The sequence below is a fragment of the Chrysemys picta genome, chromosome 2 (genome assembly GCF_011386835.1).
Source record: "Chrysemys picta bellii isolate R12L10 chromosome 2, ASM1138683v2, whole genome shotgun sequence".
Lineage (NCBI taxonomy): Eukaryota > Metazoa > Chordata > Testudines > Emydidae > Chrysemys > Chrysemys picta.
Genome location: NC_088792.1, coordinates 120,493,230 through 120,517,145, shown reverse-complemented (window position 1 = coordinate 120,517,145; position 23,916 = coordinate 120,493,230). Strand labels below are relative to the sequence as shown.

The 23,916-nt window shown below is 37.9% G+C and overlaps 1 protein-coding gene across 1 annotated transcript in view; it reads right to left on the bottom strand.

The window, feature by feature from the left end:
• The window catches only part of LOC101939103 (dynein axonemal heavy chain 5-like), a 278,668-nt gene that overhangs the window by 115,693 nt on the left and 139,059 nt on the right, over positions 1–23,916 (bottom strand). Inside the window, exons 47-57 of the mRNA XM_008169357.4 lie at positions 21,767–21,984; positions 20,234–20,545; positions 15,428–15,517; positions 15,094–15,330; positions 14,399–14,566; positions 11,035–11,241; positions 8,916–9,245; positions 6,419–6,625; positions 6,088–6,330; positions 4,869–5,023; positions 2,518–3,182 (exon numbers count right to left, since the gene is read on the bottom strand). Of these exons, the coding sequence (XP_008167579.2) occupies positions 2,518–3,182; positions 4,869–5,023; positions 6,088–6,330; positions 6,419–6,625; positions 8,916–9,245; positions 11,035–11,241; positions 14,399–14,566; positions 15,094–15,330; positions 15,428–15,517; positions 20,234–20,545; positions 21,767–21,984 (2,832 nt within the window). The remainder of the gene's footprint in view (positions 1–2,517; positions 3,183–4,868; positions 5,024–6,087; positions 6,331–6,418; positions 6,626–8,915; positions 9,246–11,034; positions 11,242–14,398; positions 14,567–15,093; positions 15,331–15,427; positions 15,518–20,233; positions 20,546–21,766; positions 21,985–23,916) is intronic.

Here is a 23,916-nt window from a genome sequence, read left to right as displayed (position 1 = left end):
GGTTAGTTCCATAGCCGGGGGCGGGGGGGTGGGGTGGCCACACAGCACAAACAGAACAGCAGGGGGACAGCTGTAACAGACAGTGATGTGCAGTTTTATAAACTTTATAAGACCTGATAGGCACTTTATAAATCCATTTGAGATCAGGAGAAACAGGAACTCGTTAGATTGCTCCTAAGCTCCATAGAACAGGGCAAAGCAGAGAGGCCTGGAGATGTTGGGAGCTCAGGAGATCAGCAGACCATGTTGAGCTTCTAAGCTCAGCATTACATGGAAATCTGGGGATGTGGGGGGAGCTAGAGACAGACAGTATGCTCCTGAGCTCTGGACTGGCTCCGTATTTTTAACAAACAATGAGAGAAACAGACCAAAAAAATCATGTATAAAAAAACCTCACATAGAAATGGACGTATCTAAACCATTACTTTGCATTCTCTCCAAACAAGGACAATTCTGCATTTGTGTAGCCATCCACCAGCCATCTACAGGGGTATGTTTGTACAGCTCAATTCTGCAAGGTGCTCAGTGTTATTTAAGGTACTGAATATTCTTGTGAGGTTCTGAACACCCTCTTCTCCAGCTGATTACCCTGGCAGCTGAGGGGGCTCAGCACACTGCAGGATCAAGCCCCTAGCCACCCTCCTACTTCAGAAATTGGTGAAATCATTGACTACATAAGAAAATGTGGTACATTCTGCCAATGGGCTGATTCCCTACTCTCCTCTGTGGTAACTAAGTAATGTACTTGATGGATCTAATGAATACACAACTCTGAGGTCTGCAGGCTGCATGGGCTGACTGAAGGTTGTTGTGTGAGTACAGGTCCTGAGCTACTGTAAATCAGCATATCTCCACTGACCTCTATGGAGCTAGGCAGATTTATATCAACTAAAGAGCTGGCCTGTGGTCTTTATCTGAGTGGTGGGAACTCAGTCATGAGAGGATGGTGGATAGGAAAGCTGTAAAGAGATTTCCAGTCTGTACAGAAAGGGTAGATAAAGTAGATTGGGTTTTCTGCCTCATTGTGCAATAATAGTGAACTGAGGAAACGTCGTGTTTCTCATTTTGATCACAGTGGTTTGCTGCATGCACGGGATAGGAGAGTCTCTGGTCTGCATGTGGGTTTCTGGCTAATAATTGGTGAGTAAACTGGAGGATGGTCTGTGGTTGGGTCTGTAAACCTTTGGGTGATTATTTGTGAGAGTTTGTAGCCCATATTAGAAATGACTATGGCGGTAGAATGGATAGGTGCAGATTTTTAGGATGAATGCTGCTGATCAGGAACTTCGGGAAGAGTTGAGCTTGGTTTTGGAAATTTTACTTGGGTATATTTATTTAACTGACAATTAATTGTGAATGTATTTGAATATTTACCTACCTTCCTTTGGTTGTTAATTTCAATACTTTTAAATGCATAATTTGTTTTTGGGTTTTTTTAGCAGTACCATTTCTTGGAATACATCCACAGTAGCAGTTTTAACTTAAAGTGAACAAAGGTTTTTTTATCTATTAATTAATATCAATTTACAATTCACTTGTAGTCTATAAAACATACAAAGTTAATGAAGTGAAAATTTCACTTTTTTGTAAGCGCACTGTACAATATAACTGAAAACCAATTATGGTAGCTGCCTTGCTGATGGAAATTAGCTCACTTAATTTAAATCTATACAAACAGAGTAATTTTTTGAAATGCTGTGACTCAGATTCTTTGTATAAAAGAGTTAACTATTGATGGTATACTACCATTCCATAAAATCTTAATTTTGCAACATAGGTTTTAATGGTATCAAAACCATTAATTCCTCATCCAGTACAAAAGAGTTTTAGAAATAATAATTGTCTCTGACATGTTCAGCATTTTGAGAGATCTAAAGGATATGTCAAGCTGTGCAAGATCTAAGAGTGGAGTGTTATATACAATTCATTTTGGACCAATTCTGGTCCCACTCCGTTTTTTATCCACAGCAATGGGAGCAGGATTGGAAACTTACACCGATCTATCCTATAGGGCGAAATCTTGCCCACACCCACAACCACAGACAAACCAAAATGCAGCAGAACCACCAGGAAGCACAAAGGGCAGTAGGAGTGAGCAAAATGGCAGTGCTGGGGGCTTCTCCAGACCCTCTTTCCTAAGCTATTGATCATTCACTGACTCCTCCTCCATCCTTCTGCCTTCCATATCCCCTTTCTCATCACCTCTGCTCTCATATTCTCATGTCCTCTCCAACCACCAAACCTCTCCCTTATACCCCAAAAAACCTTTGCTACTTATTACATTTAAAAAGTAAATATGTCAATTTTAGAGTTGTACATAAAACTAATTCTTGTACCACAAAGGAATTATTACACACACACACACAAAATATAAAATGGAGGCACCAGTTGTGACTCTGGACTCTATAGTTAAGGGTGAGTTGACTTTTGCATTTAGAGAAGGAATGCAACCTCTTTATTCTTATATATATATATATATATATACATATCTCTTTCTAAAAAAAAAGTATATTGTACCTGTTTTCATGCGGTCAGACAAATTTCCCACACCAGCAAATTTCTCTCTGTAGATGGTTTTGTAGCCGCTGATGAATGACAGATAAGACTTTGGAGTCACAAATGTTTGACGCCTGTATCGTTCAAAGTATTCGACGCATTTTTCAGCTACGAGATCTTGAAATGTTCCCATAGTGTTAACAACACTTTGTTTTACTTCATCTGTGCATTCAATTTTGTAGGAAGCTAAAAAATGCTGTGCAACAGCTACTAGAGCATCTTTAGGCCAGCGCTGGAACCAGTCCATAGTACATCCTGAAATTAAACCTGGAAACTTTAGTGCACGAGTTCTGAATTTTTCCCCAACAGGAGAAAAACAAAGAACCACGTGCAAATTGTTGCGAACTCGGGTAAGAAAATAGTCATAGAGATTTTCACTACTGGGAGAACGTCTTGGGTACTCTTTCTTCATCACAGATATCAGGTCTTGTGTTATTTCATCTATTTCATCACGTGCAAAAAGATTGGAAACCTCACCTGAAGCCAAAACATTGTTCATGTACTCAAGAAAAGACTCATCTCTGATTTCATTGTCTGTGAATATAAAGGTAATACCCTGTCCTTTCTGTCCAGCGGTGCGGTACAGAATTTTCAGATCATCCATAAGGTTATTAATGCCATATGTTCTAAAGTAAGAAAGAATTAAAGATGGATAAAACAAAATAAATAGATCATTTCAGGAAACAATTTCATATTTTCTGGCTTACTTTAGTTAGGTAAAAATGTATAAATATGAAATTCATTTACAACATCTCCTTTCACAAACACAATCTATTGCATTATGTTAGGTTTTCTTACACCATTTGGACAAATTGAACACTGGCAGACACTGGGGCAACTTCACTGAAATTAATGCAGTTACATCATTTAATAGGGTGGCAAGACTAAGACCCTGGCTAGGAATGTGGGACTGCATTGATGAGTAATTACTGCTGAGTCATACTGGAGAATGGGTCCAATTACTTCTAACCAAGATATAAAGAATGTGAGATTGTCTTTTAGGGCAACTGAGAGTGAGAACCAAGAGGATCCTTAAAGGAAAGCCCTAGGAACATCCAAGCTTAAAGTGGAAGCTTAGGCTGAGGTTTATGTTGCGTTATTCATTTCGAATTAACAATTATGCCAAACCCCAAAAAGGGATGAGTCTGGACAGTAACTCAGGGTCTATGTGCTCTGTTGACAACAGAGGAGGGACTCAGCTTGTTCACAAATCAAATATGTAAAAATGTTGTCCATATGAAGCCAATGGTCATTTTGCTGTTTAATTCAGATGGTTCAATATCAGGTCAATAGTTAATAAACTGGTATTTTTATCCATTGTATCTTTAACCAATGGAAGTTGAAATTAATATTTTCCCCTTTCCTTTATCAGTTCATCTTTGAAATGATCATTTTGTTTCTAATGTGCCTTTTAAAAGTAATAAATAATACTTGTAATATCCACATAACTAATTCTTAAGCACTTCATAACAAACCTCTGATTCAAAGTTAAATCAATTACCCAGAAAACGTTTCTAAGTTCTGCGGCAGTTCCCTCACAATATTAACATTGCCCTATAGCTATTCCCAGTTCTCCCACTGCAGGGCACCTGAAGCAATCCATCAGTTTAGTCTACACTTAGTGACTATGGTTATTACAGTAATTTGTGTTATATTGATCACCACAACATTTATCCATTCCTGAAAGTTTCTGAAATATTTTATTCAGCACATGGATATGAGTGGAATCCCACAAATATAGAACTAAATTCTGTGCTGTCTTGAACCTATTTCTGTGCTTTCTCTCTTTCTTTTAGCCTACCCCATCTCTCTCCTGCTCTCTCTCTTTTTTCTACCTCTCTGAGAGGTTAGAGGGGCTTGACATGTCTTTTTTCCCTTTCCCTTGGGCATATCCCTTTTCAGTTGCAAGATTTTCACTCAAAGTGTTTATTTACAAGTGATACTGCACAGAGAGACCTAATGAAGTATTCAGTCTGGTCATTTTAAAGTGAGAGATTTTTGAAGCAGGATTTAAATAGGGTTTTATAGGGGAACACTGTGGGCCAGAATCACCTAAAGGAAGAAGAAAGACTTTGTTTCAAAAGTTTTTACTGTATCTCCGTGTATTATTAAGGCAGCAGAACATCTACCCAGTTCTGCCATCTGCCAAATGTGCACCTCAATGTGCACTTTTGGCTGAAAAATGTAGTTTACAATTAGGGCTGAAATGCTTGAAAGGCTTTGTACTATTTGAAATTAATTGTGAATGGTTAATTTATATAGCAGATTAAGGAACCAATATATCAACATCTATGTATATTGCATTGTGTTACCTTGTTAGAGTAATCTGAAAGCTCTGATATCCAGCAATATATGATGCTAATCTGGTCAAGCTCTGTTTTCCAGATCCACCCACTCCAACCAACAAGGCGTTTCCCTGCGGAGTACGGATAATTCGGGATATTTTAACCAAATGGATCATTGCATCCTGCATAAAGAAAACATTGTTAAAATGATGTAAAGACCAAAAAAAAATAATCTATCATCTTCATGTAGAAACTCATCAGTTAGTGACTGCCTTCATTTGGGGCCAGATCCTCACCTGGTGTCCACTCAGGGCCCAATCCAATGCCCTATGAAATCAATGGAAAGGCTCCCATTTACTTCAATCGGCAGCAGATCTGGCCCTGAAAGAGCATCCCTATTTCATGTTCACACAAGAGCATGCCATACACAGTGCCTGCTCTCAGGGGAGCTAAGAGGACCTGTGACTCTGAGGGTAGAGGAGGGGCAGGAAGGAAGCCTACTGAGGCTCCTAAAGACTGGTCTCTGAGGAGAGATATTTACAACCTCTCTAAACAGCAGCTTGTCTAAATAGGAAAAGTAAAAGAGCACTGTATTCATATGCTATTAAGCATGTTATTTATGCCCTGAACAGTGACCACAATAAATAAAACAAGCCTTTCTGTTAATCCGATCACACTTGAATTCAGTTCAAAACCATGCACGCAGCCCCAGGGAACAGGCCCATCCCTTGCAATGGACATGACAAAGGACAGGATGGTCAGTATGGTGAGCTGATACAATCAAAAACTGGTCTGTAAGTCCACCACACCCAGACAGAAAGAAGTGTCTGTGAAGAAAAAGGGATCAAGGGATCTTTTAGGAGGGGATAGCCTCAATGGGTAGGAGAGTGGGGAAAATTAGTGAGGGGATGCTCTCAGTGTATGCAACAAGCTTTTGCTTTGGAGTTTCAACGCAGGAAGAAGGAAAAGACTGGGAGTTGGAAAGTGACTGAATAACTGGTGTGAACAGTGGCAGCAGCAAAGCCTGGTGGCATAAAAAGCATCCTATATGGCTTGTTTGTAAGAGATACAGGAGTTCTTCACAGAACATAGAATTGGCAGGTTTGGTCAAACTTCAATGACAATCTTGGCAGGACCATATAAAATCCATGCATCATTAAATAAAGAGAAATCTACAAAGGAAGGGCTGTGTATTGGGGCACTTTCAGTAATAACTATTTTTACTGTCAATCAGAGAAACAAATACCTTGAAAAATACTAAGTCCATATGTGTTCCTCTGATGGTTTCATTGTACTGCTGCATGAACATCTGTAATTTTTCAGCCAAGTTATCAAAGGAAGGAATAGACTCATAAATTTTAGGAGCTTCTAGCTCTACCTCGTCAGGTTCATCCCCAGTGGCCTCTGGGGCATCACGCAAAAAATCCACAAAGTATAATTCTTTGTGGTCATTTCCTAGTAAGTCTTGACAATGATCCTCAGACGCAATCTACAAAAAAAACATGGTATATTACCATCATCAGTTATGTTTTTCGTAAGCCTCCTTCAAAGTGAATACTGAACATCATTCATCTTACCTTTCTCATCATATCTTCAAACCAGCCTTTGTCATTTTGGTTGATGAACCTATCTGCAATAACACGACTGCATTCATGCTGGAAGAGAGCAGCCAAAACACTGGTGTTCTGGCAGACTTCAGCAGAAACTGTAAGAATTCCTTGCCAAATACGACTGAGATCTCGTAAATTAAAGATGTAATGAAATTTAGCTGGAGTTGGTAACATCTACAAAAGAATGTTAGATCCATGTTCAAGTAACTACTTAAGAAACACTGAAATAGTTCTTTAATAATTATCCCCGTGGTATTAAATGAACACTGAATTTTTAAATCAACTTCAAAATTAATTTTGCACTAAAGACAGAAATTCATTCGTGATATTTAGAACACAGTTAACATATGAAAGTAAAACAAGATTAGGATGATGATCAGCTCATAAATTACTTATGTGTGGGATATCAACTTCTCCGGAAATCTTCAAAGCCACAATAACGAGGAATGAAGTGCAGTCAGGATAGGTCAGCCAACCATAGAATGAAAGGCCTCACTAAAAACAGCTGCAATTCTTGGCCCCTCACTCCTCTCCTCCCTCTTCCCCTGATTTTGTCTCCCTCTTTTTGTTCTTTTTGAGAAATTTGTCCTGTTCACAAGCATGAGTACAAGGTAATGAAGGGAAATGGGGGGAAGAAGGAAATGAGGGAGGATAGGGAGGAGGAAAAAGAGCATGGAAGAAGATGAAGGGTGAGAGGAGTTCTTTAAACAAAAAACTTTAAAAGCAAAGTAACCCCGTTCCCTCTTCTTCCAAAGACAACTGAGGTAATGGATATCTTTAGCCTTTTTGTTTTATATTTAGCAAATTTGGAGTTCTAATAGTTCACAAATACACTTATTTTTTTCTCCTGGGGCACTGTTCCCTCTGTGGAGAGTGGGGTAAACAGTGGGGGAAAGTATTTACAAACATTTTATTCCAATTCAGAGACATGCACCCCTTATTTTGTTTGCTTCTCATGAGCATTCATATGAGTGAAATTTTGTTCAAATGAATGTTTACAAGAAGAAAATTTCAGGCTACTAAACAATATTATTTGAATTAGAAAATGAAATTAGTTTTGTGAGTCATTAAATTAATTCAGGTGAAAGTGGAACAGTTGATAACAATTTGGTCAGCCAATCAACGATCAAAACAAATGTCATATGACTTTGGTGATCAGTCACAGATCTCAAATATCCTGAACATCAAATAATTGACTGACTGCTCACTGCAAACAGATCACCAGTGATCTGTAATTCAAGATGTTGGTAAAATCTATGTGTTGAGCAACTTTGAACAATGAACAAATGTGTAAAAATTACAATTTCTTTTTAGACAATTCACTGACAGAAAAAAGGGCTATATTTGTTGAATAAATTGTTCACTATAAAAAGTTTGACTAGCTGTTCCTCTGTGTCTCTGCTGAGGCCCATATAATATGCACAGTTCCTCAACCCCTTTATGCCCCTATTCTCCAGGCCTCAAGTCATGGTCACAACCCTACTGACCAAGGAAGATTATGACAACTGGAATTGTCTGTGAATATTTGTTCAAATTCAAAAACAATTTGTGAGTCAACTGGGTTTGTGGCCTTTTCATATTCAATATCTATGAACATTTGAGCACTCAAGCTTTATTAGCATAAAAACTTGAGAAAAAACATTTTAAATTTTAGCATTTGTCAGAAATGAATTTTAAACTTCATTCTATATTGTAAATCTGCCGTTCCCACTGTGTGTGTTAGTTAAGCTCATCATCCAGGCAAGGGACAGAAACACCATCATGTGATGTAAGCAGCTAGCCAACACAGCATGGATATTGCATATTTACAGTGAATCATCTGCAAATAATCTGCAAACCAAGAATTATTTGCTGAAGACATTCAAATAAATTCAAAAATTTCATAATCTATTTGCAGGCAATTCATGTACAGAAAAGAGGCAAAATTTGTATGATAAGTTATTCTCTGTTAATTACTTGCTCAGGTCTCCTATCATTACCTCAGAAATGCATATAAAAATACAATTTGATTACAGCTAGACAGATGGCAAGTTATGAGTATTGCTTGTGATCAGCTAAGAATTACTAAGACTCTATTATTTTTTGTTACTCTGTTCCCATATTCCGCACTCTATCTCACTTTTTTATTTCTTCCCCCTGCAATTTTTTGCCATTTAGAATGTAAGCTCCCTGGAGCAGGGACTTATATTTACTAGATGTTTGTGCAGCACCTAGTACAATGGGGGCCCACCTGCGTGGCTTCCAGGAGCTACCACAAATAGCATAAAATAACAAAATAATAATATCATCCTATCAGAATCACTGTCACCATCACATTTTCCAACAGACAATAGATTCTGTGGATACTAATCATCATCAAAGCAGAAATTCCACAGGTACTGTGCTATAGTAAAAAGACAATTCTCCTACCTTTTCATTTCATGGTGCAAATATAGGCTTGTTAACAAAAGACACATTTTTTTACCTTTACTTTAGTTGCTTGCCAGACTTTTCGAGTTGTAGGTACTAATGCTGATGCCAGTTTACATATTTCTTCTGGGAAGCCTCTCTGCACACAGAAATAGCCTTCAGCTACTGTTCTAAATATTTTGTCAATAGACGAATTGGAAGGTAGGGTGCAGTTATAAACACTAAATTGACGCTTGAGGCGCTGAGGAATGTCATTCCGACCTCCTCCAGGGTGAATCATGGCAGCTACAAACTGGATGTCAACCACATTAGTGAATTCTCCTGGCTTTTCCAAATTGTAGAAACCTTTCTGCTCCATCAGCTGCCTTACAATCTCATTGGTGATCTTACAGAAACATAAAGGGAATAATCAGGTATTATTTCTTGACAGTCCATCTGAATCCTAATCTCCTACACAATAAATGAGCAGGCAAAAGAAAAAGGCACAGTACTTTGCAGTGAATCATGTTGTTTACAGAATATCATTCAGGAAAACAACAAAAGAAAACAAATAAATTATTCCAAATGTTCTGGTCCAGTTTGGCAGATGTAACTGATTACTTGTCCAGGAATTTTCAAAACTATCTAGTAACCTCACTTGTCTTTTAGAACTGTTCTTCTAAGCACCTCAGAAATGTTTATACAGGATGGTAAGTGGGACCAGCAGCTGCAGATGCACAGCATTGGCTGCATAGAATTGTATATATTGTAGTCATAGCCAGGTGACCAACTGGGTTTGTCACAATGCAAGAGGGAACTGGGGCCAGGGAGAAGGAAGGTGCCTAGGAAAACTTAAGCACCTCAAGGTTAGGCATGGTGAGGTGCCACCTAGATCATGAAGTGCAGGTGGGTAGGGAATCAGCCTGCAGCCACATACTAGAGGCATCAGCTGGGCCAGGAAGCCCAAGAAGGGACAGAGAGAGAGAGAGAGAGAGACAGACTGGAACAGACACTCGATGAGTGAGTGGAAGTGGTTAATTCAGCAGCGGGGATGGTTAGATAGGGGCTTTGGGAAGTGAGAGGGACAGGTTTGGGGGGCTGGATGGAAGGAGAGGAGGAGACATGATAGAACATGGGCTTTGGATGGGAAGGGGAAGGCTAAGGAGTAGTCCATGATGAATAACCTCTACTTCCAAAGGGAAAAAAAGCAGGAAACTGTGAGGATCCTTACTTTCCAAACCAGGTCTACAAGGCTTGCAGGACCTGGCTGGGGTTCACAGAGCTACAGATTCAGAGATACAGGCTCAGCAAGGATGCCTGCTGGCCCAGTGTATGTTTGATTAAATTGAAGACAGACTTCCAGAAAGGGCAGGTATATGAAATATTCATTTATTAATTTTTGAAAACTCATGTAAATACCTAGGCACCTAAATACCTGTCTAAACTATTGTGTTGGAATCCAGCTAGTGATAACTGCACTTTAAAGTCTGGATTGATCAGGAAGGAAAGATGCTTTGATTACTTCCTGGATTCTCATGCTCCCTTCTCCTATCTAGATAAGCATAGTTGTTTCAGTAGAAAATAGAAACTATTGCTTTACTTCCCATTCCTTTGAGTACAGCCAGTTCATAAACACCACAAATACTACAGGTAACTGGGATGAAAGGCCTAAAAGCTACAATGGTTATCAAATAGCTTAATGCTAATTCTGACCACTTTATTCTGACAATTTCTCATCAATTATGAGGAAAAGTAGCATTGAGGTATTTATAATCCAATATATCACAGGTATGTGTCATCCTATGCTATTTTCTCCTTTAGTATTTAGCACTTGTGCTATGTCCGGTTCTCCACAACCATCAGTAGTAATGGTAGGAACACTGGAATTGACAGTACTCTGGTTGCCGATTGGCATTTAAGCTCTGTATTGTCTAAACGCTGTTCAGAACAGGTCTACAGATACAGCCTATAAAACACTGTTGGCCCATGGTACCATTGCTACAAATGGTTGGGAATTTTAGGCAAAATGCCCCATTGTTGACATGGCCTAGTATTTATTGCAAACACACCCAGCAAGAAATATGGATTTTCAGTTCTCCTTAAAATATTTGCAAAGTCTTATCAAGTTGGCTTCTCCTTTATGTACACATGAAGCATCTGCATTCACTCATTACTTAATGCTAACATTTTTTCACCTGATCACCCCATTCGTTAATCACAGGCATGTTAATGTCATCAATAAATATGGTCATTTTCTTTCCAGCTGGAGGACCATAGGTCGTGCCCATTCTTTTATCTATGTAGCTTTCTATACTCCTTTGGAACATATTTGGCAGAGTGGCAGAAGAGAAGTTTAAGCGCTTTGTCAGATGAAGTTCAGGATCATATTTGCTGGTATAACCCTATAAAATAAACACACGTTTTATGTAATTCAGAACTGCAGAGCACCCACAATTCTAGGTGAAGTCAATGAGAGACACTGAAGCTCAGCCCATTTGAAAAATCAGACATAAGGTATTTCAAGTTGGGCACCCATGGATAGAAGCAACCAAAATCAATGGCAACTTTTAAGAATCCTGGACTTACTATTTAGTTTAAAATATTTACAGAAGCTTATTTAAAACAAACATTATGAGCCTATAACCTGAAATTCAAAAAAAAACTCTTAATCCATGTATAGTATTAAAATTTACAGGGTTTTAACAGATGTCTTCAATTGTTGCGACTGTTGACATAATGCAAATAAATCTTAAACTCTTTTTTTCTGAAGGTAAAGGGGCACTTGTGTAAATGAGAAACAGGCACATCAAAGGAACTGATATTTCTCTTTTCCTGATAATGCAGAGAATCTTTGTTACGGTCTGAAAGCTTTTTACCTACAAAGACCTGGGTTCACAGACTCATATTATCCCTGCTACTGTTAATGATAACCTTAAGCAGCCAAGTGGGTTCAACTCTCTGCACTGCTTTAGATATTTGTAACATCACCACCTGTACCAAAGGAGAAATCCACAAACCCTGAAATCAAGTGAAGTCAAGGCAGGTACATTAAGGAGGAAACTGTTTTCTGATATTTTATTTAAAAGGATAAGTCTCTACATATACTGCATTAAAAATCTGGAATTTTCAATTGTGTTTTTAACTGAACAGTTTTAAAAGATTCACTTTGCCTATAAGGATGAAAATACCAAACATAATTTAAATTCTTACATTTATAACAGAGTCGAACGGAAATTCTCCAATTTCAGAACCTCAGAACAAAGAATATTTAGAGCTCTGCATTTCAGAACCACAGAACAAAGAATATTTAGAGCTCTGCATAGGGCGGTTAAACACTGGAATAAATTGCCTAGGGAGGTTGTGGAATCTCCATCTCTTGAGATATTTAAGAGTAGGTTAGATAAATGTCTATCAGGGATGGTCTAGATGGTATTTGGTCCTGCCATGCGGGCAGGGGACTGGACTCGATGACCTCTCGAGGTCCCTTCCAGTCCTAGAATCTATGAATTACTGTTAGTCAGATATTATAACTACCTGATCAACAACAGACCTAGTGAGGTACTTCAGAAAGAAAAATCAGCTATATCAGAAAGGAAAATATTTTCCATCCCCAAAAAGATATTTTGATGAACAACATTAGGATCTTGATTTTGCTGACTGCCCAAAACCAGAATCTCCCTTTCAGAAGTGCTGCCTTTTAGAAGCACTTTTTCTGAGAAAGACACAAAAAGATGATGTTCCTCGAACATCCATAGTTGGGTATTTGAAGAACACCACAGGCAGCTGGTTAACTGGAGCATTTCACTGCCCATCCCTTTCCTTATGGTATTAATAATAGCCTGTGTAACATTACAAATGCAAGAACAATTCAAAAGAAATCCTGTCTCTTTTTTTTTAGTACAAAGTATTCGCATGGTGAGAATAATTATAGCTCAAATAATTAATGCTCATATATATATATGGAATAAATAGTTTTGACTTAAATGGGTCTTCTGAGATCTGTTGCAGAAGTCATGTTGCTAAAAATAATTTCTGACACCTGTAGGACAGGAACTCTCAATGTCAGATTATTAACCGGATTCTGGTCTTCGTTCTCCACTCTATTACACCAGTGTAATAGAACAGTAGAACTCCCAATAGCAACTACTATAATAAAGGTTGTAAACCAGCCTCCATTATAACCGTCACTATGTATTCACACACAAAACTTTTCCAAATTTTCAGTGTAACTCCTGAAATTTTCCATTTCAAAAAAGGTACTTGGGGATTTTTTTTTTTTTTATGAAAGCAGTTGCACATATTTGGCAATTCCTGAACACAAGGAATTCTATTCTATAAGGTGCAGGTAATGAGTAAAGTAAAGGAGGAGGAGGACGACCACTTGGAGAGGCAGTTTGCTGTAATCCTTAATCTGAAATGAGACTGAATTGATGTTGGTGCTTTTTAAAATTATGCCTCCCTCTGTGAAGGGATATTCTTTTTCTTTTTAGAATGGATAAGAGGTAAGTCACTCCTTGGAATAAGTTCTCCATATTTTTAGGGAGGGAGTGGCAGCTGATGGCTGGAGATTGTTAGCATCTGGCTGAATTCCAGTATGTAGGACATCAGGACCACTATCCATACCACTCCCCTTCATGCTGCTAAAATAGTTTTCCCAGCTGGTGCCAGGAACAGAAGTTGACATTATATTGGCACGCATGGTGGCACCAACAGCTGAACTGAAAAGTAGCATTAATTGCTACTGGCATCAGTACAAACCACTTTAAGATGGGTCTTAAAATTCACATTCTAGGGGAAGCAGAATAGCTAGAGGGTGCACTGGTGCTTAATCTATAACTTAGGAGTAGATCTTTTCTTCTCGACTTTGGGTTTTTATGTAGTAAGTTATTAAATTTTGTACATGGACCATGAGACTAACTAGGGGCATTTTATAAATTTAAAAAAAACCAAAACATTGGGTACTTTAAGAGTAATGCTTGTAGCATCCTCCCCCTCCCCCGGAGAAAAGAACAGTAAGTGGTTTTCTATTAGCCAATGAAGAGGGTAGATAAGAACCATTAGACTTAGCCTCTGAAAAATCTCCAAGTGAAGAAAGAAGTTTTTCTGTCCTTTTTAGCTTCTGAAAAAAGTCTTTGCAATGTGGACAAATAATGTTGGGGTAAAGGATCAAAAGGATAATTCATGCATATGCCAGAGAGAGAGCATGGATAGAAATATAAGAAACGCTCCAGCCAGAGGCAGTATGTTAGCAAGCTCTCTAATCTAGCTTCTCATGAGAAATCCGGAGACAGCACCTAAAAAAAGGTGACTTCCCTAACAATTATGTCATGGTCTTGTGACCATCACTAGCAAAATGATAAATAGCTATTATGTCCTTTTCTGAACTACAGTTTGTGTGTATTGGGCAAAATGTCTCAATGGGAATTACTGTAATTTAATGTGGTGGGCAGTCATATTTTCTAACTTGCCCATTTCAGTGTAACACATGTGATCAGGTCAACTATTTTTGTACCAATGCTGTACTATGAAGATGGGAGGATTTTTTTCTGTTCTATGTACCTTAACCATAACTGTTTTTGCTGTTCCCTGCTCTCCAATAAGAAGAACTGCTTTCCCCTGCTTCATGATAGTGTCCATTAGAAAATCTGTTCGGACATTGTCTACATTTGGAACTAGGATAGAAGTATATTCTGGCACTGAATCTTTAGGATAAACATATTCAGGTACCTGAAATAGAAATAATATAAAACAATAGGTTAGACATTTTCTTCAGAACCATAAGGGCACTGCATGTGAACACAAAACCAATACACAATTTGAAAAGCCTTTTTTCTTGAAAGCAGAGTGTTCGCTAGCATTTAGTCAGTAGGCTGCCCTGCTTTCCTGAATGGGGTGCAAGACTGATGGAATATTTTCACTCCCCGCACCCCCATTATCCATTTTATAGACTACTTTGGTCTTTGCTGGGGGAACTTAATTATATTATGGTGACAGGCACTGGAGAAAGTTAAGACAGAATTTTTTTTTTCCTGTTTCACTCCCAAACTATTTCCATTGTCTGTTCCCAATCTCTGACCCAAAATATTTGTGACAGGAGAAAAATTTCTTCAGAAAAGAATATTATGGTAATTTATTAGGCATAATTTTCCAAACTAAATTAAAAGTTTTAATGAGTGAAAAAAAATGTTTTTCTTGTCAAATATATTTATCACGCTTACTCAAAAGAAAGAACTAGTATATTATGGCATACAAACCCTCTTTGACCAGTGCTCCCACTGACCACAATCACTAATACCAAACTCAAACATAGTTTCTTCTCCATTCACAGCTGGAAGTTCCAGTGTTGCAGAATGATTCTGTAAGAACAGTTCCATTTTCACTCTGTCATCCAATTCCAGAAGAGCTCCTACTGACCACATTATAGCAAAAACAAACAAGCGAGCTAGATGCTCTTGGCTGGGCTGCTTCTCATTTCTGTCTGCCAATAAACCCTGTAAAAAAGACACAATGTGTAACCATTGCCTGCTCTGAACAATATCCAGGCACAAATAACAGAATAAGAGACAGATAACCTGATGTCATATCTACCTGTAGGAGGTCAATAGCTTGTTTGATGTACATGCATTCTAAAACTGGCATTTTTGGTGTCACAGCAGTGAAAACAAAATCAATCAAATCCTGCGAAGAAAAACATTATGTTCATCTGAGTATAAAGAAACCCATTTAAAAAAACTAATAAATCAGTGCCATGATTTATTTTTAATACAGGCGTTCAATCGCTTTATTCTGTGACTTAAATACATTTCACTTCAGTTTCTGTGAGTACGAATATTCAGATTTAAAACATGAAAAGTCACTATTAGCAAACATCCTAAATAGGTAGCTTTGATGTATCACAGTCAGTGAAATTATTCATAATGGCTACATAAAGCAACTTTCGAAAGGAGCAATTCAGAAAGTGTTCTTGAGTTACATTGGGGATCCGCCATATATCTTCTGCACATTTATTGTTCCCATTTTTTTGGTTGGAAGACAGCAACACAAAGCTTGCCATAACAATACATACATTAGACCATCTCCTTACTTTCTAGAGTAGGATTCTCCTCTCACTCATGCTGGTTTTTCACTAGTATAACTGCAATGAGGTTCTTGGTTTAAACTGATGTGAGAGGAGAATCAGTGCTATAGTTTCTAATGCACTTCAAATAAATTTCTATTACTATATTTTTTAATACTTTCAATACATTGGAAGAAAGTAGGTTGCAAGCTCCAGGAAGATAGTTTAAATGAGTTTATCATTTATTTGGATACTTTGTTTAGACATAGAGGGACTGATCAAAAGTATATAAAAATATTAATGGTATTGAGAAGTTAGATCAGGAACTTTTGTTTTCCCTGTCTCAGAACACAAGAACAAGGGGGCATGCAATGAAATTAAAAGGTGGCCAGTTCAAAACTGATAAAAGGAAATATTTTTTCCTCAAGATGTGTAGACTGTGGAACTCACTGCCACAAGAATTTAGCTAGATTAAAAAAGGGCTTGGACATTTATATTAACAAAAATAGCCAGAGTCATAATAGTTAATGTTAACAAAAAATTTGGATGGGAGATTAAACTTCATGTTCCAAGGCTAATGCTAGTCTTCAACTGTTAGAGATCATGATGAGATCTAATGTGGGGACCAAATCATCTCACATCTGTCTATTGCAATGCTTTTACAAGTTCCTTTGAAGCATCTGTTTCTGGCCACGGTCAGATAGGACGCTGGACTAGATGAACCTTAGGTCTGATCCAGGATGACAATTGCTCTGTATCTAATTGTGCAAGAAAATGATGAAGCTCAAGTTGCCTACATCCACGCAACAACAGATTTTACAGCTTTATATTCTCTGACAAAAAGGACCAATGCCACTAACTGAGCATCCTCTTTGTGGGATTCCTCTAATTACTTCAATTTCCAGAAACTCCCCCAGAGGCTTACCTCTTGCAAAAAAGCAACTCTATCAGTTATAGGAGGCTGTATCACTCAGAGAGGAAATGTGCATGTAGAGCTTAGTGTTAGGATTTCAGATGTGGACAGTAAAGTTTAGTATTTTGAAAACACTTCTGAGGGTCACAGTAACCTGACTGAAAAAATTCCTATGGAAAAAAGAGACCTCAAAGTCTTAATTCTATTGAAAATAGTTTTTTGTGAGTTTATTCTTCTCTTTTCTTTTGGTCTTTATATTACATTTTATATAGAAAGCTGAACTTTTGTCATTGTGTATATTTTATAAATGAGTAAATAGATAAATTTTCCCCAAAGTTTCATACTGATACGTAATCTTCTTCACTTCCTGTCCTAAACTGTTGTCCACCATTGTCATTTGCTATTAAATAACTGCTACAATTCCACACCACATGTGTTCGGTAGTGGGTGAAGTGGTTCTTTTATAGCTAAGAGTTTTGGGATTCTTTGATAATGAAAGTACATTTAAAATATTGGTATTATTTTTGGTCTTCTAACAGAATGTTATCATGATAAGAATTATAACAATATTCACCTTGGCAGTCCCATTACATTATGGCTTAGTACAAATTGGCAGGACATCTGTGCCAGACAAAATAATATGGTAACTCTCATTCACAGTTTTTGTTTCTGATTATGAACTCGCCCTGAGATTTCATTCATGCATAATGTTTACCTTATATACTGATTTTTAATGCTTTATAATCACATAAATGATTGTTCCTTGTAAACCAACTGTAAATACAGCATTTGATCTCTCACCTAATTTGGAGCCAAATTTAGTTCAATTCACATAGATTTAAGTGGTTTTGTATGAGTGGTAACTGAAGACAGATTCTGTCCCTGGTGAGCATATCTCCCTTCTGTAGCAGTATCCATACTGTTCTTCTACATGTTACCTATTTATAAGTTATTTATATCTTTGTTTTTATCGATATTGGGTCTAATGTGAGTAATCCTGTATTTGAAGCTTGAATACTGCTGTTAGTGCACTTTATTTTATGAAGTTCTCTTGTATAGTTTACTTATCCAATTTTTTATATACTGAAAAAAGCAATAAGAGAAAAAGGAGTCATCTGTATATGGAATCAGTATTATCCCCATCTGTAAAATCAGTGTTATCGCCCACATTATTTGAGAAGCGAAGATAGCTCATTAAAAGTGAAAGGAGAACTGACAGTTTGACAGCTTTGGTTTAGATTTGGATAGTTCCAAATACAGCCTTCAGCAGGGAACAAACTTTATATTTCACTGCTTTTCCATCTCTCAGGCTAATAAAATACACTTTTTTCCTGAAAAATGTCACTATTATGCTTTCAGAACAAGATATAGCATAAAATATAAAAGAAGATCATGGGAAGGAAGCAGTAAATTGACCCAAATATACATTATTTTGGAAGCATATTTTTAAAATTCATTATAAGAATTACCTTTCTTACTGCTGCAGGAAATATTAAGTCTGATCATTACTTTTTGGAGATTACAGCAAAATGAATGTAATGCCAGAAGTGGGTTTCAATGTAAATGGGAAGGAACTAAGATGAAATGTTTCTATGAGAAGTCATTTGTTAACATTCTAGCTATTGTAATAGTATATTAGTCATTGCTTTTGTCATATTTATAAACACATTTTTACAATGACAGTTCAAAAGGCCAGCACAAGAAAAATCTCACTTGTAGAATCCAACAAAAATGAAAAAGTTGGGGAAAAAACAACTATGGAATTGAGGGTACGTCTATACTTACTTCCTGGTCCGGATGTAAGCGATCGATCTTCTGGGATCGATCCCGGAAGTGCTTGCCGTCGACGCCGGTACTCCAGCTCAGCGAGAGGAGTATGCGGCATCGACAGGGGAGCCTGCCTGCCGCGTCTGGACTCGCGGTAAGTTCGGACTAAGGTACTTCGAATTCAGCTATGTTATTAACGTAGCTGAATTTGCGTACCTTAGTCCGAAGTGGGGGGTTAGTGTGGACCAGGCCTGATAAATGAACAGGGAGAACTGGCAAAAGAGACAGCTAATGAGAAAGGAAAGGAAAGGAAAGGAAAGGAAAGGAAAGGAAAGGAAAGGAAAGGAAAGGAAAGGAAAGGAAAGACCAGTTTCAGTTGTGCTACTACAGGTGCCAATTAAAGAAATGAAAAGAAAATTACAAAGGCAAAAAGAATACAGAGCATTAACTTTCAATAGTAATGTTTTATGAAGAAAAATTAAGTTTCGGTTGCATCAGAGATGGTCTATTACATGTAAGACTATAATACATCCACCATTGTGTAGGTCTGTCCCTGGTGATTAATGAAAACTCTGTCAATTCCCAGCCTTTGCCTCATTCATGAATATCTTGCAGAGGGTTACACAGCATTTTGTACTTGTAGTATGGAAGGATAAAACATTTTCCTCTGGTCTTTTGGGGTTCAGCATGATTTAGCCTAATTTAATAAAGAGACGCTATGTCAAAAATACAAAGACAACGAGGAGTCTGGTGGCACCTTAAAGACTAACAGATTTATTTGGGCATAAGCTTTCGTGGGTAAAAAACCTCACTTCTTCAGATACAACAGGTTGCATCTGAAGAAGTGAGGTCTTTTACCCACGAAAGCTTATGCCCAAATAAATCTGTTAGTCTTTAAGGTGCCACCAGACTCCTCGTTGTCTTTGTGGATACAGACTAATATGGCTACCCCCTGATACTTGACACTATGTCAAAAATATCATAAATTTGTTAGTCTCTAAGGTGCCACAAGTACTCCTGTTCTTCTTTTTGCGGATACAGACTAACACGGCTGCTACTCTGAAACCTAAAAATATCATGCACACAAGTCTTAACTTAAAAGTTCATGGTCCTACAGAATATAGACTTCATGGATCAAATACACCCCTGCTGTAACTGAAGTTAACAGAGCTTCAATAAGGATGACTTTGGCCTGATTTTTTTCTTATTTATTTAAATATAACAGAAACAAAAAAGCCCATTTAGAACCTTCAGAGCACTCTAGTGATAATTAAAATATCAAAAACAATATTAGTCACCAAGCAGCATAAATTAATTCTGCCAGCCAGCAGTATAAAATGGAGATAACAATTTACCTCCAAACAGCCAACAGATTAAAAAAATAAAAACAAAGGAAAAGCCCTCCCACCACTCAAATTAGTGGCCATATTATCCACCTAATATCGTTTAATTTAAATTATGTTAGCTATTGTTATAGGCCCTTTCTTTGTCTGCATTATGCCTTGTGATTATCCTTCATGTTAGTTCTTTATTTTATTAAATAAATGGGATAAACAACTGAAGTAGAATGTAGGAAAAATAATGCTAATTTATCCAGACGTGTTAAATAAGCAGATTGGAATTCATTTTTCTTTGTAGCAAGTATTGGCCTTAATACCTGAAATACACTGTTAAAGCTGTTCCATAGGACATCAGAATGAGTAGCAGGCAAAGTTTGCAGCCAAGCCTTTAAAATGGGCCTCCAATCTAACACTGAGGAACTCATGAAGACCATCCCATTACGAGATACTGTTGCTGGGGAAGCATTGTCAATGTTATGGGGCTCAAAAACAATCTTGCAGTTTGGGGACATTGGAATACGATCTCCATTAGCCAAAGTAAGGGTCTTGTTATCATCTAGAACAGAGTTCAGATTTTCAATCCATATCGCATCCACAGGACCATCCAAAACTATCCATATGTGTTCTCCCTGAAATATACATGTACAAGTGTAAATTCTATGTCAAAAATATAGTTTATTGAACACATACGAGAATACATTACTTTATATAAACATTGACTTGTAAGTTATCTGATCTGGTGCTGAATGCTTTATTATTAATCATAATACTTCCTTTTTTTCCTTATTTACCCAGTGATTTGAAATCTCACTTCATTACTGAGTGTCATACCAAAGATTTTTTTATCAAAGTGACAAAAAGTTAATTTCAGTTGTTATATACAGAGAGATGTTGCTTTCCCCTGTGACAGCCATATGGGCTGATCCTGTTCCCACAGAAGCAGATGAAAACTATTTCCATTAACTTCAGTGAGAACAGGAACAGGCCTACAATCTATTAACAGAGGATACCTAATTCTTTCATAACAAGCTTTCACATTTTCCAAGGCCTAAATAAAACACAATGCAACCTTCATAACATATGTGGCTCTGTGGCAGCACTGTCTGCAGGTCTGAAGAGAGAGAGGAGAAATCAGTATGCAACATTTTTCAACTGAGGCTATAACTACATTGCTCCAATATAATTACTGATCTGGAGTGGCGTGGACATAAAACGTGGGTGGGAGAGATTCCCCCTTTGTCTCTATATTAAACCACTGAAAGTCTTTGCATTGGGAATTGAAAAGAATGGAAGGACTAAAGGTGTACAGAAGATGAAAGAGGAAATAAAACCCTACAGAGCTCACTGATCCAGCCCCAGAACCTCAAGTCTGTGCTTGAGGAGGTGAGTGATCTCTGGCATGTACTTCAGAGTAACCCTGTATACATTCCTAAATGCTCAGGGCTTGTCTTCACTACCGTGGATATCGCAGCGGATGTCGATTTAGTGGGTCTAGTGAAGACCCACTAAATCGATGGCAGAGCACTCTCCGGTCAACTCTAGTACTCCAGCTCCCCGAGAAGATTAAGGTAAGTTGACCAGAGAGCATCTCCAATCTACGCAGCGCAGTGAAGACACCAGGGTAAGTCAGCCTAAGCTACATTGACTCCAGCTACAAGGTTGACTAGTGAAGACAAGCCCTCAGACACAAACAATAACTAAAATATTATATTTTCAAATTTGATTTGATTTGATCAAAAAGACCCTTCACATAAATGAAGCATTGAAAGGGATGTGTTGCTTTGTAATAATATCTTACAGAAACAGTATTAAATGCTATTATTGGCTGTCAGAACACAATATCCAGTTACCTTCTTTGCTTTTAAAGTTTTTCTCCATAAAGTAGAGAAAATGCCATCTGTCCAATCATTTGTAGCAACATCGAGAGTACCAAACATCTGGGAAGCTGTAATTGCCTTTGGGTTCATCCTCATCTCTTTATGAGGAGTGCCACAGTCTGTCATTGCTTTCATCAAGATATTAATGCATTTTGTCTTTCCTGCACCAGTCGGACCCAGAGTCATCATACCTTAAAAAGACATAGACTTCTTTTAAAATAAAATGCTGAAATGTAAGACCTCAATTTAATGATGCATTGCATCAGAATCTTGCTTTTTTAAAATCAAAACTAAATTTAAAAAAGATGTTTTTCATTCCACTTTCTTGATGTTGACTGAAATGAAATTTTTTAAATGTTTTATTAAAGGCTTTCATAAAGGCCTGATTTATTCTGCTAGGCAAGCCAATGTGGCTCTCTATCCTCCCTTAGGCAGTTCTGTTCCTTTTTCTAATTGGAAAACACAGCTGCCTTTTGATGTTCATATGTGGTGACACTCAATTGACTGGTGGTAAACAAAAACAATCATTTTTAAATATCTTTTACAAGAAAGAGTTGTTCCAAGTGATATACAAAACCGAGCATTTCTTCGTGGAGTACAAGGAACAAAAAACATACACTTGCATAAACCATGAAGACATTTTTGATATATTTTTCTTAGTAACAGACAAACTTGTTACTTCATCGGTTTATACTCATGTTGCCAACTGAGTTCTTAAACAATACATTAAAATTAGGCTATAGCTGATCCTACTCAGTTACTTTATATTAAATCAACAAAGCTGTGTGCCAAGAAACAATGACATAGTTTGAAAGCAGATGAGACATTCAGGCTGAGATTTTCAAGGCCACTTAGAAATCTGGACGCCCATTTCCCATTAATTGTAATGGAAATTGAGCATCAAAATCCCATAGTATCAGGGCGTAGCCGTGTTAGTCTGTATCCACAAAAACAACAAGGAGTCCGGTGGCACCTTAAAGACTAACAGATTTATTTGGGCATAAGCTTTCATGGGTAAAAAACCTCACTTCTTCAGATGCATGGAGTGAAAGTTACAGATGCAGGCATTATATAATGACAAGAGACGGGAGTACCTCACAAGTGGAGAACCAGTGTTGACAGGGCCAATTCGATCAGGATGGACATAGTCCACTCCCAATAATAAATGAGGAGGTGTCAATTCCAGGACAGACAAAGCTGCTTTTGGAATGAGCCAGCCACTCCCAGTCCCTATTCAAGCCCAAATTAATGGTGTTAAATTTGCAAATGAATTTTAGTTCTGCTGTTTCTCTTTGAAGTCTGCTTCTGAAATTTTTTTGTTCAAGAATAGTTACTTTTAAATCTGTTATAGAATGTCCAGGGAGCTTGAAGTGTTCACCTACTGGCTTTTTACCAAAATCCCATAGGTGACTTTGAAAATCTCAGATGCAAAGTTATGGAGGAATTTAGTAGCATAGAGCTTCTGACCAACATTATGGACCCAAGCATGCATAATGCAGAGTGACTGTGACTCCCTCTAAAAGGAATAGGAGTTATATGTATTCAATATCTCATAGGAGGTGCTCAGAACTGTGCAGGATCCAGCCCTATATTAGGAACATAAGATCTGAGCCAAACCCATTGCAGTTAGAGAGAGACTCTCCACTGACTCCAATGAGCTTTGGACCAGGCCCACAGAGCAGAGCATGCCTCTAGGATCTGCGCACAGAGGGGCTCTAAACATGCACACATCTCCCTCTCTCCCTGTAGAAGAGAACAATTACCTCTGCAGCACTCTTACCGCTTCTCTCTGGGTCCCCTGGAGAGCTCTCATAGATCTGAAGATCTATGAGTGGTGAGGGAATCAGGAGGAGTTGGAGGTAAGGGAATGTGAACTGTCTCCCCTCCACTTCATAAAATTAGCAGTGGAAAGTTAATACAGGTAAAGGTGATGTTAACTTTCCAGTGGTGCCTCTCTGCCTTGGCAACTGCCTAAAAGGATTATTACAAGGCCAAACATCTGCAAGGGAATCTCTGGCAGCAGATCTCACAGCTTCCTTTGGAACTGCACTGCCAGGGAGCTGGGCCAGAATTTCAGGGGCCCAGACCCAATATGGAGGCACTGAACAGCAGGCCTTCTGCCC